Source organism: Gambusia affinis, linkage group LG06 (assembly GCF_019740435.1).
Source record: "Gambusia affinis linkage group LG06, SWU_Gaff_1.0, whole genome shotgun sequence".
Lineage (NCBI taxonomy): Eukaryota > Metazoa > Chordata > Actinopteri > Cyprinodontiformes > Poeciliidae > Gambusia > Gambusia affinis.
In genome coordinates, this window is record NC_057873.1 from 8151228 (window position 1) to 8165243 (window position 14016).

Below are 14016 nucleotides of genomic sequence, written 5' to 3' on the forward strand. Positions count from 1 at the left end.
ACAGCAGCTGCGTTCTCTCATCACTGATGCTGACAGGCCTAATTAGCTCAAATCCTGATTTAATGACTATGAACCTCTGCTCCTAGCTCGGCTATTGCATCAACGTTCGTTTTTAGAAGCAAAAATGAAACCTGGCCAACACACACTATATCTAATTGACAGGACTGTGATGCTGAATGAATTTCCCTCCCACACGCACAGCAAAGGCCAACAAGGAAATCAAGCCTGTGTAATGCACACGGTTTAGGTCTGAAAAGGCACTGGTTTTGTTCCAGCTCATACATGTTATTTGCTTTTACAGTTATGCTGTAATTAGTTTTTAAACTGTCTAAAGGAACTGTATTTATTTATGTACAGGATAGGAGACTCAGGAAGTCATCTAAATACATAGAAAGAAAAAGAGAAAAAGTGATCGCCCCACAAATTTAACAAAAAAGGGAATGTCTTACTGCCATCTAGTGGCAAATAAGTTCTTTGATCTGCTGATTGAATTAATTTGTTATTCAGAGGTCAAGTACAAATTAAAGCAGGTCTCCTGCAATGGAGATCAGCTTCAGATAAAATTAGGCTTATTTTCTTTATATATGAAGATTTTGCCAACCTATAAATTAAAAGAAACCTTTTGCAAAGTTTCCTAACTGGATATTATGCTGATGTCTGCATACAGATTCGGAATGAAAAAGGTTTGGCAGAATAGTATGGAAGTTTGCTCAAAGTGACAGGAAAAACCCATAAGTGGCTGCGGTAAGAAGTACCAAGTATCATGCAACAAAAGTCCATGATTGACAGCAGAAAGCGCCCCACTGTCTGAAATCTCTGTTGCTGAACTTAGACTTGGTAACAAAGCACCAGTGTATGGAGGAATGAAAATGGCAGAAAAAAATGCAACTGGAAGGGAAGCATAGAAGCACTGAAAACTCATGAGTCGTTTTGCTGACAACAAAGACTGCATCAACTGCATCAGCACAATTGGCAAGGATTCTAGGCACTGACAGCCTACAAATTCACTGTGCCCCGAATTGTAGGGTTCTTCTCAGGCAGATAACCTCAACATCCCAGCTTTCATCTTCCCCACATTGCCTGGCAATAATGCTGTCTGTCTGGTTTGAGAGTTTCTTTCTTTTTTTCCCCCTTTTTAATCAACCCCAGCACTGGACCAGACAGCGTACCAAGGCATCATCTAAAGAACTGCACAGAGCAACTGAAAGATCTCTTCACTAACTTCCTGAATGCCCCCCTCTGTTATCACTCATGCAGTAATGATATGTTTTGAGCAATTTATTGTGATCAAAACATCCCTCTCCCATGAAGCTGGACTCCCCCAAAGAGTCTGTATCCCCACCTATGCCAGGACACTGATAATTAGTGTTTGATACAACCCTGCTGCCTCCTTTTTCAGCTGTTGGAAGCAGACTCCCAACAGCTGTCACTGGATCCGGACCTTTTTTAATACCCAGATGCCAGACTGTCAGAACTGGCAACAATACAACTAAATCCTTCACAGTGAACACCAGATCAGCCAGAGGGTGTGTACTCAGTGCTTGCACACATTGCTGATGCATGATTCTTCTGACGTGTTCACATTACCTCCATCATAAAGTTAGCTGACCACACTACAATTATCATCAAAGAATATTTGTCATCTTGGAGTTGGAGTAGAGCAGCAGACAACCTTGTGTTGCTTAAAGCACTTTAATTGTGAAAAAAAAGTAACTGATAAAAGATTTTATTATAGAAGGTTCTGTAAACACCTGAGATCAAGACAACGTAACTAAATCATCTTCTCTATTTTTAAGCAGCAAAACAAAGTATAAATGATCAGACAGAAGCCTGAGAAAAGTAGAGAAGATCATAGTAGTCATACCAAACTTCTTTCTCTAACAACCATTGCTGCAGAAAATAGAATATTTTAAAGTATTCCTCTCATTACTGTAGAAACACATACTTCCTCCTGCCTTAAGGGATAAAATAAAAAAATGAGTTCACCAAAGGTCATCACTTCTGAAAAATAGATTTTCTACCCATAACTTTTAAGACAAATACACACACTTTTACCGTACTCACTTTGTAGTGCAAGTGCTGAACATCATTTAATTTTCATACATTTTTCTTGTTCATAAGAAAACTGCATCCATCAAAACACATTTTACACCATGACCTATGCATACATGGTAAATAACGCATTCCAATTTAAAAGCTATTTTGCTTAGCTCAAATATCATTGACTTTTTAAGGTTGTTTTAAGTTGTACCCATGATCAACTGGGTATTATTATTCATGTTATCCATGAATTAGATAACATCTAATTAAGAACTTTGAAAAATTTTAAAACTGCAGCATTCTGACAGAAATTCAACAGTGCCAGTTGTTTTGCGCTTTGTCAAATTCCAGATAATATTTCAGAAAAATATGCAGATGGAGATCATTTTGCTAAGCAGTTCAGTTGTCTCTTCATCAGAAATTCTCAAAGGGCTTAAAAACAAAACCTTGATTGCTCACTGTCTCCTAGAAATGACAGGATATTGATCTGACACATAAAGTAAAACATTTCTGGATTTTAAACAAGTAGGTTACTTTTAAATGGTGGAATCATGGTAGTTCACATTTAGCAATAATAGTTTAAGTACTGTGGAGATGTGATTAAAGCATGGAGACAAGGTGAGTACAATCAATGTGATGCAAAACACCTGTTAGAGAATCTAGGCAGGGGTTTAATGTCCAGTGTAACGTCACATTTTACTTCTCCCTCATACCTGTTCACAGTCTGTTAATTACCTAATCTACTTTATCATAACCCTCCCTTATCATTGACAGTATGAGTTCACTGGATTCCCTATTTTAGCAGAACATAAAAGTTTAATGGTTACCTCAATTTGTGAGCCTGCATTTACGTAAATGTGTCTGCCTCAAGACATCTGGGATCCACATGGATTCTTTCTACTTTAGGAAAAGGCTGTAGGCTTTTAAGCAAGTGAAAACTCTGCAATGACCTTCAAGGAAATCCATCCACCAATCCATCTTCCATACCTGGAAGGGTTTCTAATTCCAGTTGCTGGTGCTTATCTTTAGCAGTCAATGGGTAGCAGATATTGTCCAATCTGTACTAGTCACCTCAACAACAATGTCATAAATTTGTGAGTTATTTTTATTTTTTGCTTGTTTTACCTTCTGACACGATGGTCATAGCAGATGGCTGCTCATACTGAGCCAGGTTCTGTTGATGGTTCCTTTATGCTAAAACTGGGTTGTCATGTTTCATCATCTCCATATTATAAAAGGGATTGCTGCACAATCAATGACTCCATGCAGTCTGTAATATCTACAGAGCTGTGTGGAGTTTACTATTTGTGTGACTCTGCTACCTCCTCCCATTACAGTGTGACTGACAGGTGTGTCCTAAAGTGAGTGCATCTGGAGCCAAGTGAAAATAATAATAATAATTTGATTACAAAATCAATCTGAGCCATTATCAGACATTAACCAGTTACTTCACCAGAGTCGTTAACCTGGAAGAATCACTATGACCGAACTATCTGTTGGTGTCTCTGACTGTTTCCCGGACCAGTCTCACTCCTACACAAACATGACCACCTAATGTAAAACCATCCCCAGAATACCCAGAGTAGTATATACTATAGTTATATTAATATTTAGTGATAAAGCAGGTGGTAGGTTTTCCAAACTCTCTTTCAAAAGCTCTGCTGTTGAGGAAACTGGTAGAGAAATTCTCTGCCACACACTATGACCCTTAACAATAAAATGTGTTACTTCCATTCCCTTGGCTGTCCATTCAGCAACTAAAAGCTGCTCAATGGTTACATAATTTTAGACAAATTATGTTTTGGACATAATTTGCTGGAGGAATTTAACCATGGCTCTCAGTTTTGCTAGTTGGAGGGCAACTGTCCATATTCTATTGTGCATCCACCTTATAATTGTAACATTTTATGCACTGCTGCACATAATAACCAAATTCAGAGACTTAAGTATTTTTGAGACAATTTTTTTTTTCTGTATCATTTTTCAAATCTTAAATGGGCAGCTTGTTTGCACTTTTGCTATTTAATAATAATGAACTGGAGCACACGGCAATGACTAAAAGAGGATTTCTCCATACATACTTTGCCACACACCTCTCCTTGTGTATGCACAATACAGTTACTGTTGCGAAGATGTTTTATTGTTGTATTTTGACTACGTCTTTAAAGTGGACAAAATGCAATGATTTACTTTGACAGAATGACTTTTAGGAGAGCTGAGTTCAGAAATCAGGACGTTATTATGAAAATATGTTGAAAATCCTCATGTGGGTCTTAGCACTTAGACTATTTGACCACAATCCCATCTGAATCAATATTATTCCTGCTATTATCTCTGTAAGGATATGAGTCACATGAAAAACAAAACAAAACAAAACAAAACAAAACAACAAGTATGTTTTCCTCATCCTCTGAGGCTGAAATGTTTTGGTTTTTTGCCTTCAAAAAATGTAAAATTTCAAAAGTGGTTTTGAGTTTACTTTGGTCGATGACTTAAAACTTAAAGAAAATAAGGTTTCTCTAGCCAAAAATAAACCTGCCATCAGTAAACACTTCTAATCTCGTCATAAATAATTTCATTACAAATATGATAGTGATATCCATAATAAGGTTAGCATGCACTTGTGTTGGGATTTTAATATTTTAGCAAATCCTTTTTTGTTATTATTGAGAATGCAGAAACATGAATTAAACTTAAATTCAATAAAGTAATAACAAAAACACTCAAAGTTATGTCGCATTTGCCAAAACAAAACAAATCAAAACCCTCTGCGAGTCGTAGGTTAACAACATCAAAATAGACAGCAGGGGCGTTGGTGAATGCTCATTCATCTTCAGCAGCCTAGAGCGGATGTGTCACTTCGATCCACTCTGCATCACTTCACGCATCAATGTCACAGGAAAAACAAAATATATGTAGTTGGTAACTTGACCGAAGTGTTTGGTAGGAGCAGTGGACATTAGATGCGACAGGCGGTTTGGTGAAGATTTGAATAATGCGAGAACGACCCTCGAACTTCCTTATCTGGAAACAGTTTTTCTAACGAGGGATTTATCTGAATCACACCCAGAAGGCAACAGGAAACCGGTAAAGTTTTTCTTTTCTTCAAGATTCACTTTGCCAATTTATTTAAAAATAAGCGCAAATACATAGAATTTAGTCAGTCCGCTAGAAAAAAAACCCTGTTTTTAAGAAAACTTTTATAAGGTTAAGGATACATTTAATGTGAACTGTTGAATGTTTACAGGGGACTCATTTTAAAGTGAAAGTCTTAAATGCGAAATTAAGGGCAGGTTTTCATGTGCCATATGTTTGTCTATATATTTGAGCTATAGTGTCAGAATTTGCTTAATTGATTTATGACAGGTGTCCCTCTGCAAATGCTAAAACTTCCCTCTCTTCCAGCAGTTTTGCGATAAGGCCTATAGGCAAGTGTAGCAAAAAAGAAAAATGACTCAACTATTTTACAAGAGAACTGACAACTCCACATACAATGACCGTCTCCCACTGCGGATTGTGCGGGCAGAGGCTGAGCTCTCTCCCATGGAGAAGGTCTACCTGGGGGCCGTAGAAAGAGGGGACTACGCGAGTGTAAAACAAGCGTTAGAGGAGGCTGAGATCTACTTTAGAATCAATATCAACTGCATCGACCCGCTGGGACGCACGGCCCTCCTTATTGCCATCGAAAACGAAAACCTGGAGATCATAGACCTCCTGCTCAGCTATAACATCCATGTGGGTGATGCCTTGCTGCACGCAATTCGTAAGGAAGTGGTGGGAGCCGTGGAGCTGCTTCTCAATCACAAGAGGCCACGTGGAGAAAAACAGGTAACAGAAACCAAATATTGTTTAGATCAACCTCAAAAAGTTATTTTTCTATATAAGCTTTGTGTTTTTAAACTAAGTTTAAAGTACCATTTGTTCAAGTGGCTCTTGTTGTGTCTCTTTTAGTAGAAGGCTCAGTTCACTCCCATTTCCTGGACATTATTCAAAAGTTAAGAAAACCAAAAACTTTTAAAGCTGATTTTTTTTTTTTTTTTTTTTTTTTTTAATAGATTTAATCTTACTGCCAGCAGTTTTAGTCATATAGGATCAATTTAGCTACAGATCTCAGTAAGGTTATTTTTTCTACTTTAAATGTGATAACATGAATTGATTTGTTTTCTTTTTTTGCAAATGCAGTGTATTGCGGAACATTTTGTCATGTTGCAATCACAAATTTAAATTTTTTTTATTGATATTTCATTTGACAAACCATAAGCTTTATCTTTTAACTTCAAAAGACTAATTTTGAAGTCAATATTAGTCTTCAAAGCATTTTCCAAATAAAATACAATTGATGTTCAGACAAATATTCTTAGAACAGCTTAACCACAAGCCATTAGCTGTGGGCTTTCAGTCAGAAGGCATTAATTTGTTCTTTTCAAACTGTTGTTTGCATCCTGTATGGAGTTTGAAAGCAATGTTCTTCTAAAGCTATACAATACTTGTGTTATCTACTTTGGTTTGTTCATGGTCAACTCATTTGTGTATTTCTCTCTCTCTTGGTTCTTCGCTAAGATCCCCCCAATTCTGTTGGACAGACAGTTTTCAGACTTCACTCCAGATATAACTCCAATCATCCTTGCAGCTCAGACAAACAACTATGAGGTCATCAAATTGCTTCTGCAACGAGGTGTTTCCGTACCTCAGCCACATGCTGTGCGTTGCAACTGCATTGACTGCATGTCCAACACAGACGTGGACAGCCTTCGTCGCTCACGTTCTCGTCTTAACATCTACAAGGCCCTCTCCAGCCCATCTCTCATTGCCCTCTCCAGTGAAGATCCATTCCTGACAGCTTTTCAGCTCAGCTGGGAGCTGAAGGAGCTCAGCACAGTGGAGAATGAGTTCAAGTCAGAGTATGAAGAGTTGTCCCAAATGTGCAAACAATTTGCAAAAGACCTTCTGGACCAGACTCGAAGCTCCAAGGAGCTGGATATAATTCTCAACTACCGTGATGACATCAATCCTCTGATGGATGAGAACAGCAATGACCTAGCCCGTTTGAAACTGGCAATCAAATACTCCCAGAAGGAGGTACGTGTCTTTTGTTGATAACAGCTATTTGAAATTCTACATCGGTGGTCTGGTGAGAAGGAACAACATTGATGTATTTAGTATGGTAACCTTTGTGTGCAAACTTGGAAGGGGTACTATTTACAATTAAACCAGTACAAGAAGAAACTAGATTTGATCGGTGTAGAGTGAAGGAAGAGTGAAGGACAAGAAAAGTGCCAAGATGGGTTGTAAATGGCCAGAGATGGGTGGAGACATCCTCTGGGACTTTAGAGCAACATGTAATTGCCAGTCTGCCTCTTAACAATGCATTACAGTAGGCCCTTTTAGTGAGTCCCACGATGATTAGATAATTGGGTATAATGATGGAAGATACGATGATCATTTCCTTGAAATTCAAACTCATGACATTTTCATGAGGGAAGGACATTTTATGGTCTTTAAAATCTGTTTTTGAGTTTACATTCATGGATTTTTAGCTAAAGCTACAAGAAACAATGAATGTATAGCACAATTGAGGGAGAGAATAGGTATTACAAAACAAATAGTCAAAAATACAAAATCAATGGTCATAGAATAACAAGCAGTAAACATCCAGTTATGAATTTCTGATTATTCACTATCTCTACCCACTAGGTTTTGTTCAGTGCAGCAGGGCAAACAAGCTTCTGATTGCACCATTCAAAACTTTAGCCCCAGTCAGACAATCACACATGTTGATTTGGTGGGATCAAGAGGCTTTGTCTTATTTTTAAAGCATGTAGCTGGGATTTTGCAGGCAAATGGGAGGTTCATGAAATGAAAGTGATAAGCATAAAATATAAACTGGCTCTGAGATTACTTCTCTAGGTGGATCAAAGAAGTTACTCTAGTGTGTTCATTGTTTCTGCTGATTATCAAGACATGCAGAACACATGTAAAATAAAACTTAAAAGGGTACACTTGTGGACCATGTCATTCTAATCAAACACACTTTTCTTAATAATTTACACTATGAGCACCTTTAAAAAGATAAAGGAACTCCCTGTATTGGTGTTAATGTAATGCTAGCTGAAACAGATGTTGAGTCTTGGAGAAAGAAATTGGGCAGGTTAACAGCTTTTTCCAAAACAAATTTCAAATCTGAATTTCATAGCGACAAGAACATTACATGTGAAAATCTGAAAAGCTAGTTGTCATTCTTAAAAACATGGAAGCCCCAGCAAGGGTATACCATGCAATAAGCTATTATTAAATATCTATGAAAACTCCAGTAACAAACACTGGGCACATACAGTAACTTGTTTGGAATCACATGTAATTGTGAGGTTGTATCTAAGTTTAGAATAAATATAAACATTCTCCGTTGGACAGACAAGACCAAACAAAAGAACTGGTGTTTGACCAAAATGCAGAACAACCCTAGTAGAGAAATCCACAGAGTAAATCAGTTATCAACCACAGCAACCACGCCTCAAACATTGTGTTGGAGAAGACTGATGATTTGGGTTTGTTTTGGCAGCCATAGTACTCAAGTCCTTTTGAAGTCATTGAGTCAACCATGAATTACTTTGCAAACCATTTTCAGTGTCATACATGACTTAATGTGAATCTGATTAAATGACTGTGATCCCAGACACAGCCCTACATCATTAACAAACAGACCACAAAATGTATACATGTAGTGTCAACTATCGAATAGATTTTGGATTAGAAAATTAAAATGATACTTTAGAATACTAGTTTTCACTTTGTGCTGTTCAGTAGACATGTAGAACGCATCAAGGGAGGGAAAGGAAGTGCTGGAACAATATTCTCAGCTATTTCATTTGTGAACCGAATAAGTTAATAATGAAGTAAAATAGAAGATAGAGGGAGGACATTAGATTCGAGCTATTTGAATCTATAAAATTTGAATATTCCTTTCTGTTTCCGTACTAGCCACAGTCATGCTGTCTTTCTGTTCACTCAGGAACAAAATATGTGACAGGTCTACTTTGCTTTAATGTTTTGTGAAAAGGGGAAAATGAAACATTAATTCATGATGAAACATCCAGCAAACCTCTGGCACTCCTATATAGTTCATTTTTCTTTCATTTGTGTAATATTTGTTGAAATATCATAAAAAGGTTGAAAAATATCAGATTCACCATCAATTTCATGCTTTATTTCATGAGGATACTGGTTTCCTAATGGAACCATTGACTAACAAGTAATAGTTTTGCAGGTGACAGTTAAATAAAACTAAACAGACTGTATATGATCTATTTGACTACAATGGTGCTAAAATGAAATTAACATCTATTACTGTATAAGTGTTTGTCAAATATTTATATTAAATCTCAGTAGACTGGGGGATAAGTGCAGGAAACAGACTTGAGATTCAATTTGGATTCCAGTTAATGCAATCAATTGTTACATTTCTTAAACTGAATAACTGTTTGAAATATAGACTCTTAGTTTTTTGAGAAAATTATTATTGTTTTATTAAGGCAGGTAAGGATCCCATCCTTCTGAATTAAGACCATCCTGTGGTCTCCTTGGTCTTTGGGAAATTTGGAAAGCATTAAAGTGATAGAAATCACGATGCTGCTGTGGGACTGCAACTAATGATTAGTTTAGTAATTGATTAATCTGTTGGTCATTTTAACGATTAATCAATGTTTTTGAATCTGTAGTCACTTAATTGATTGATTACTAAATTAGCTATTTCAATAATTGATTCATCACAATTAATCATTTCAACCATATTTTGTTGTTGTATTTTAACAAGCAAATAGATTTCCAAATAGATTTAAAAGACAGAAAGAGGTTGAGCCTATTTTAGGATTTAGTCTTTTACCTTTTCTTCTATCTCTCTTTTCCTCAGTTTGTTGCTCAACCCAACTGCCAGCAGCTTCTTGCGTCTCGGTGGTATGATGAGTTCCCAGGCTGGAGGAGGCGTCACTGGGCAGTGAAGCTCATCACCTGTGCTTTCATTGGCCTCCTCTTTCCATTGCTTTCTGTCTTCTACCTGTTATTTCCAAAGACTCGCTATGGCCAATTCATCCGTAAACCTTTCATTAAGTTTATCTGCCACACTTCTTCCTACTTGACCTTCCTCCTCCTGCTCTTCTTGGCCTCACAGCATATCAACTCTGGGGACCCAAAATGCCGGGCTGCCTACTTCCAGGGCCCAGCACCCACCACTGTGGAATGGCTTATCCTGCCTTGGGTGATTGGTAACAATGCACGTTGTTCATCATATGTATTTGTTGTTGAACATATTCAATCTGTAATAAGTAACTTTATTGAACATTGTAACTTTAGCTACTGTAACTTACAGTAGTACGTAGATACATGTAAAGATGTGTATAAAAAAATGACAGCAAATTTTAGCTTCTTTTTTTTTTTACCATTTATTGTCCCAGATGACCATATCTAGTGACCAATAATGTGATAATCCAAGTTTACCATTGCTACTTGTTTTATCCAAGGTTTCGTATGGGCTGAGATCAAACAAATGTGGGAAAGTGGTTTAAAGGACTACATGGATGATTGGTGGAACATAATGGACTTCATAATGAACTCCCTGTATCTTGCAACTATTTCTCTAAAAATTGTTGCATATACAAAGGTAATTTGCAGCCTTTAGTCTAGATGAGAGTTGTCGACTATACAGTGATAATACAAACTGATTTCTAGTAAAATGTTTATTTATTTTTATTTTTATAACAGTTCAGAGGATACAGTCTGAGAGACAACTGGGACATGTTGCACCCCACATTGATAGCAGAGGCCTTGTTTGCCATTGCTAACATCTTCAGCACCTTACGTCTGATCAGTCTTTTCACTGCCAACTCACACTTGGGTCCTTTACAGATTTCACTTGGCCGAATGCTTTTGGACATTCTCAAATTTCTGTTTATCTACTGTCTCGTGCTTTTGGCTTTTGCAAATGGCCTTAACCAGCTCTATTACTACTATGCAACAGAGGGTGAAAAGAACTGCTACGGTGTTCGATGTCAAACCCAAAATAATGCCTTTTCAACGTAAGTCAAGTCATTATTTACCACTGATATTTCTAACAATCAGAAATATTTTTCAACATACCTGTTACAGTATTTTTTTAAATACATTACTGGTTGTTCTCTTCGCAGGTTGTTTGAAACACTCCAATCATTATTCTGGTCTGTGTTTGGCTTGATTTCTCTCTACGTGACGAACGTGAAAGCGAACCATACAATTACCAAGTTTGTTGGCTCTACTATGTTTGGCACCTACAATATAATCTCCCTGGTGGTGCTTCTGAACATGCTAATTGCAATGATGAACAATTCCTACCAGCATATTGCTGTAAGTCCTGTAGATAAGCCATCTGTTTTCTTAATAGGCTTAACATTAGCTTATTACTTAAAATTTCAGTTATTTTCTTGTTTTTTCCAGGATCATGCAGACATAGAATGGAAATTTGCACGGACAAAATTATGGATGAGCTATTTTGAAGAGGGCGGGACTTTACCATCTCCGTTCAATATAATACCGAGTCCAAAGTCTGTGTTCTATCTACTGAGTTGGATAAAAACAAATGTGTTCAAGAAATCAAGCAAAAAATCAATGCACACATTTGAGACATTAGGGGTAAGGAGTTGCAAGATGTTTACTCTGATGAGTTTTCAGTGCCTCAAATCTTTGCTCCAAAAGAGCTTGGCATAAATTTAATAAGATAATAGCTATTTCAACATGAATCATAAGAGCTTCTTTTTTTTTTTTTGAAAGGGAATGTAAAGAAAATGTATCGGCAGTAGACAGGGATAATATGCTGCTTTTGCTTGTCCTTTAATCACAGGTGCGGGCAGCAGAAAATGTCAGATTAAACCATGAATATCAGGTTTGTTGTCAAACAAGTACCACACTATTACATTTTAGTTTTGATCTTACTTAGATGAATAAGAGTATGAATTGATCTAAAATCTAGTTTGCATTTTAGGCGGTAATGAAGAACCTTGTGAAGCGATATGTTGCTGCAATGATCAGAGATGCCAAAACTGAGGAAGGGTTGACGGAGGAAAACTTTAAGGTATGTATGATTGTAATCTAAACTTTGATTTTCTTAAAGTATGTAAAGCTGTTTGTATGGCTGTACATGCAACTACATCAAGAGTGCATTTATATCAAGTTTATACTAAACCATTTGAGCTCAGTTTAGCTACACAGCCTATAATTGTCTTCATTTTTCTAAGTTTCCTACTCAAAGAAAATTTAAAGTATATTGTTATTCTGAGCAGTGCCTACTATGAACCGTGTTATTATGATTTTCAGGGAGGACTCCACTATAAACTGCATTTACATTATTTGCTACCTTCATCCTTAAATTCTGGCAAACTGTTTGACTCTTTTTTTCACAGAATAAATAACACCATGGATTGCTATGGTCTTGAACTGGTTTATAACGTTTGCTGCTCTTTGTTTATTTATTTTTACTTTAATGAATAGGAGCTTAAGCAAGATATCTCCAGCTTCCGCTATGAAGTTTTGGGAATGATGAAGAGTAAACCTCACAGCGGGGGAACAAGTCCAGTTGCAAGCACAACATTGGCTTATCCTGGAAATTCCTTCAAATACTGTCGTAAACCTGCTGCCAATGAGACTCAGAAAAAGTCACACACGTTTGAGGCAAAGTCCCCCACTATACTTCAAAATAAAGCTGCCAACACAACCAACTCTCCGGGCTCAAATTATCAAAACAATTGTTCTGTTGTTGTGTGGAGTGCAGAAAAGACTGAGATTGAAATATCAAAAGAGCAGTCAAAGGGTGAGTGCTCTCCAAAACAGGAGCAAACGTCCTTTCTGAAATGTGATGAAATAAATTCCTTGTTTGTGGCATCTGGCAGGCAAAACCAAGACAACGCTTTGAGTGGTAAAGCAGATGTGGAAGTCTCACAGAATATGATCGCAGAAACTCAGGAAATAGGGCTTTCTTGTACCGTCCTTTCTAAGGAAGTGACAAATGGTCCAAAAAAAATGCAGACCTGAGTCTGCAAGAAAGTAAAATAAGGAACACACAGTAAAATCATTTAATCTTCATATTTTAAAAAAATAGCTTGTGATAGACAATAGCTATACTACCATACCATACATTGCATTAAATGAATTATAAAAGACCCAGTAAGATATCCTCTTTACGAATTATGTGATTGCTCACCTGCTGCTCAGGAAAGTGAGTTTTCAGCAGTTATGTTATTTAGCTCTTACTTTGAACATCTGTTTGGCTGTTACAAAAAAAGAAAAAAAGACTGTCTCTACCTACACAAATAGTCATACACTTGAAAATTGTTATTTTTGATTCTATGTAATTGTGCAAGAAAATCTGAATCTAGTTTAATTTAGAAAGTTAACACTAAGTATATATATTCCCCCAGCCTACTGTTTGATCGAATGTATTGTTTAATTTAGTCATTACCTCAGAACATCACAGAGCCTTGAAAATTAGAGGCTTCTTGTACTTCACACATATCTTCAAAGATGGTAAAGCTGTGAAATGGAACAATCTTAAGAGTGATGTTAAGGAAGAGAATGTGTGCAAATTTTGAGATTGGTTTCAGGATCTGCTTTCTAAAGATCTGTGTTTTATATCTTTTGGGCTTATGAGCTTTGACAACTTTTACTATGAAACATTATAAATACTCACTAATAAAGTAAAGCAAAATGTTATGGTCTTCTAAGTTGCCTTTATTTGAAAATGTGGGGTGTTAAAAAAACATCGGAGGACAGTTTGTTGTTAAACAGTTGTACATATTTTAAGTTTTTACATAGCTGAATGTTTTTCACTTAACTTATTCAAGCTTGTGCTCACTGGCCAGGGTAAATAATGTAAGAATTGATGAGTTATCATTTTTCACTCCTCACATTAGCATATTCATGGTATCCAACTATTATGACCAGAATGAAGAAGAAGTC

At 36.8% G+C, this 14016-nt stretch overlaps 1 protein-coding gene across 2 annotated transcripts; it reads left to right on the forward strand.

Moving 5' to 3' along the window:
* The first annotated feature begins 4854 nt into the window (after window positions 1-4854).
* Window positions 4855-13770, forward strand: trpc4b (transient receptor potential cation channel, subfamily C, member 4b). 2 transcript variants are annotated; one of them, XM_044118492.1, is made up of 11 exons: window positions 4855-5127; window positions 5449-5868; window positions 6601-7119; window positions 9947-10298; window positions 10554-10693; window positions 10795-11108; window positions 11217-11412; window positions 11503-11697; window positions 11906-11947; window positions 12047-12136; window positions 12553-13770. In XM_044118492.1, the coding sequence occupies exons 2-11, from the start codon at window positions 5491-5493 to the stop codon at window positions 13090-13092; spliced, it is 2766 nt and encodes a 921-aa protein (XP_043974427.1). In that variant the 5' UTR covers window positions 4855-5127; window positions 5449-5490; the 3' UTR covers window positions 13093-13770. The 2 variants fall into 2 exon arrangements, with proteins under 2 accessions (XP_043974427.1, XP_043974428.1); XM_044118493.1 differs by having other exon boundaries at window positions 4872-5127; window positions 5446-5868.
* The last annotated feature ends 246 nt before the right edge of the window (window positions 13771-14016 follow it).

Bases quoted from the DNA above. Each gene is read 5' to 3' on its own strand.
- trpc4b (XM_044118492.1), top strand. From the start codon at position 5,491: ATGACTCAACTATTTTACAAGAGAACTGACAACTCCACATACAATGAC. The intron at 7,120-9,946 runs GTACGTGTCTTT...TCTTTTCCTCAG, and splicing joins TCAAATACTCCCAGAAGGAG to TTTGTTGCTCAACCCAACTG. The intron at 12,137-12,552 runs GTATGTATGATT...TTTAATGAATAG, and splicing joins TGACGGAGGAAAACTTTAAG to GAGCTTAAGCAAGATATCTC.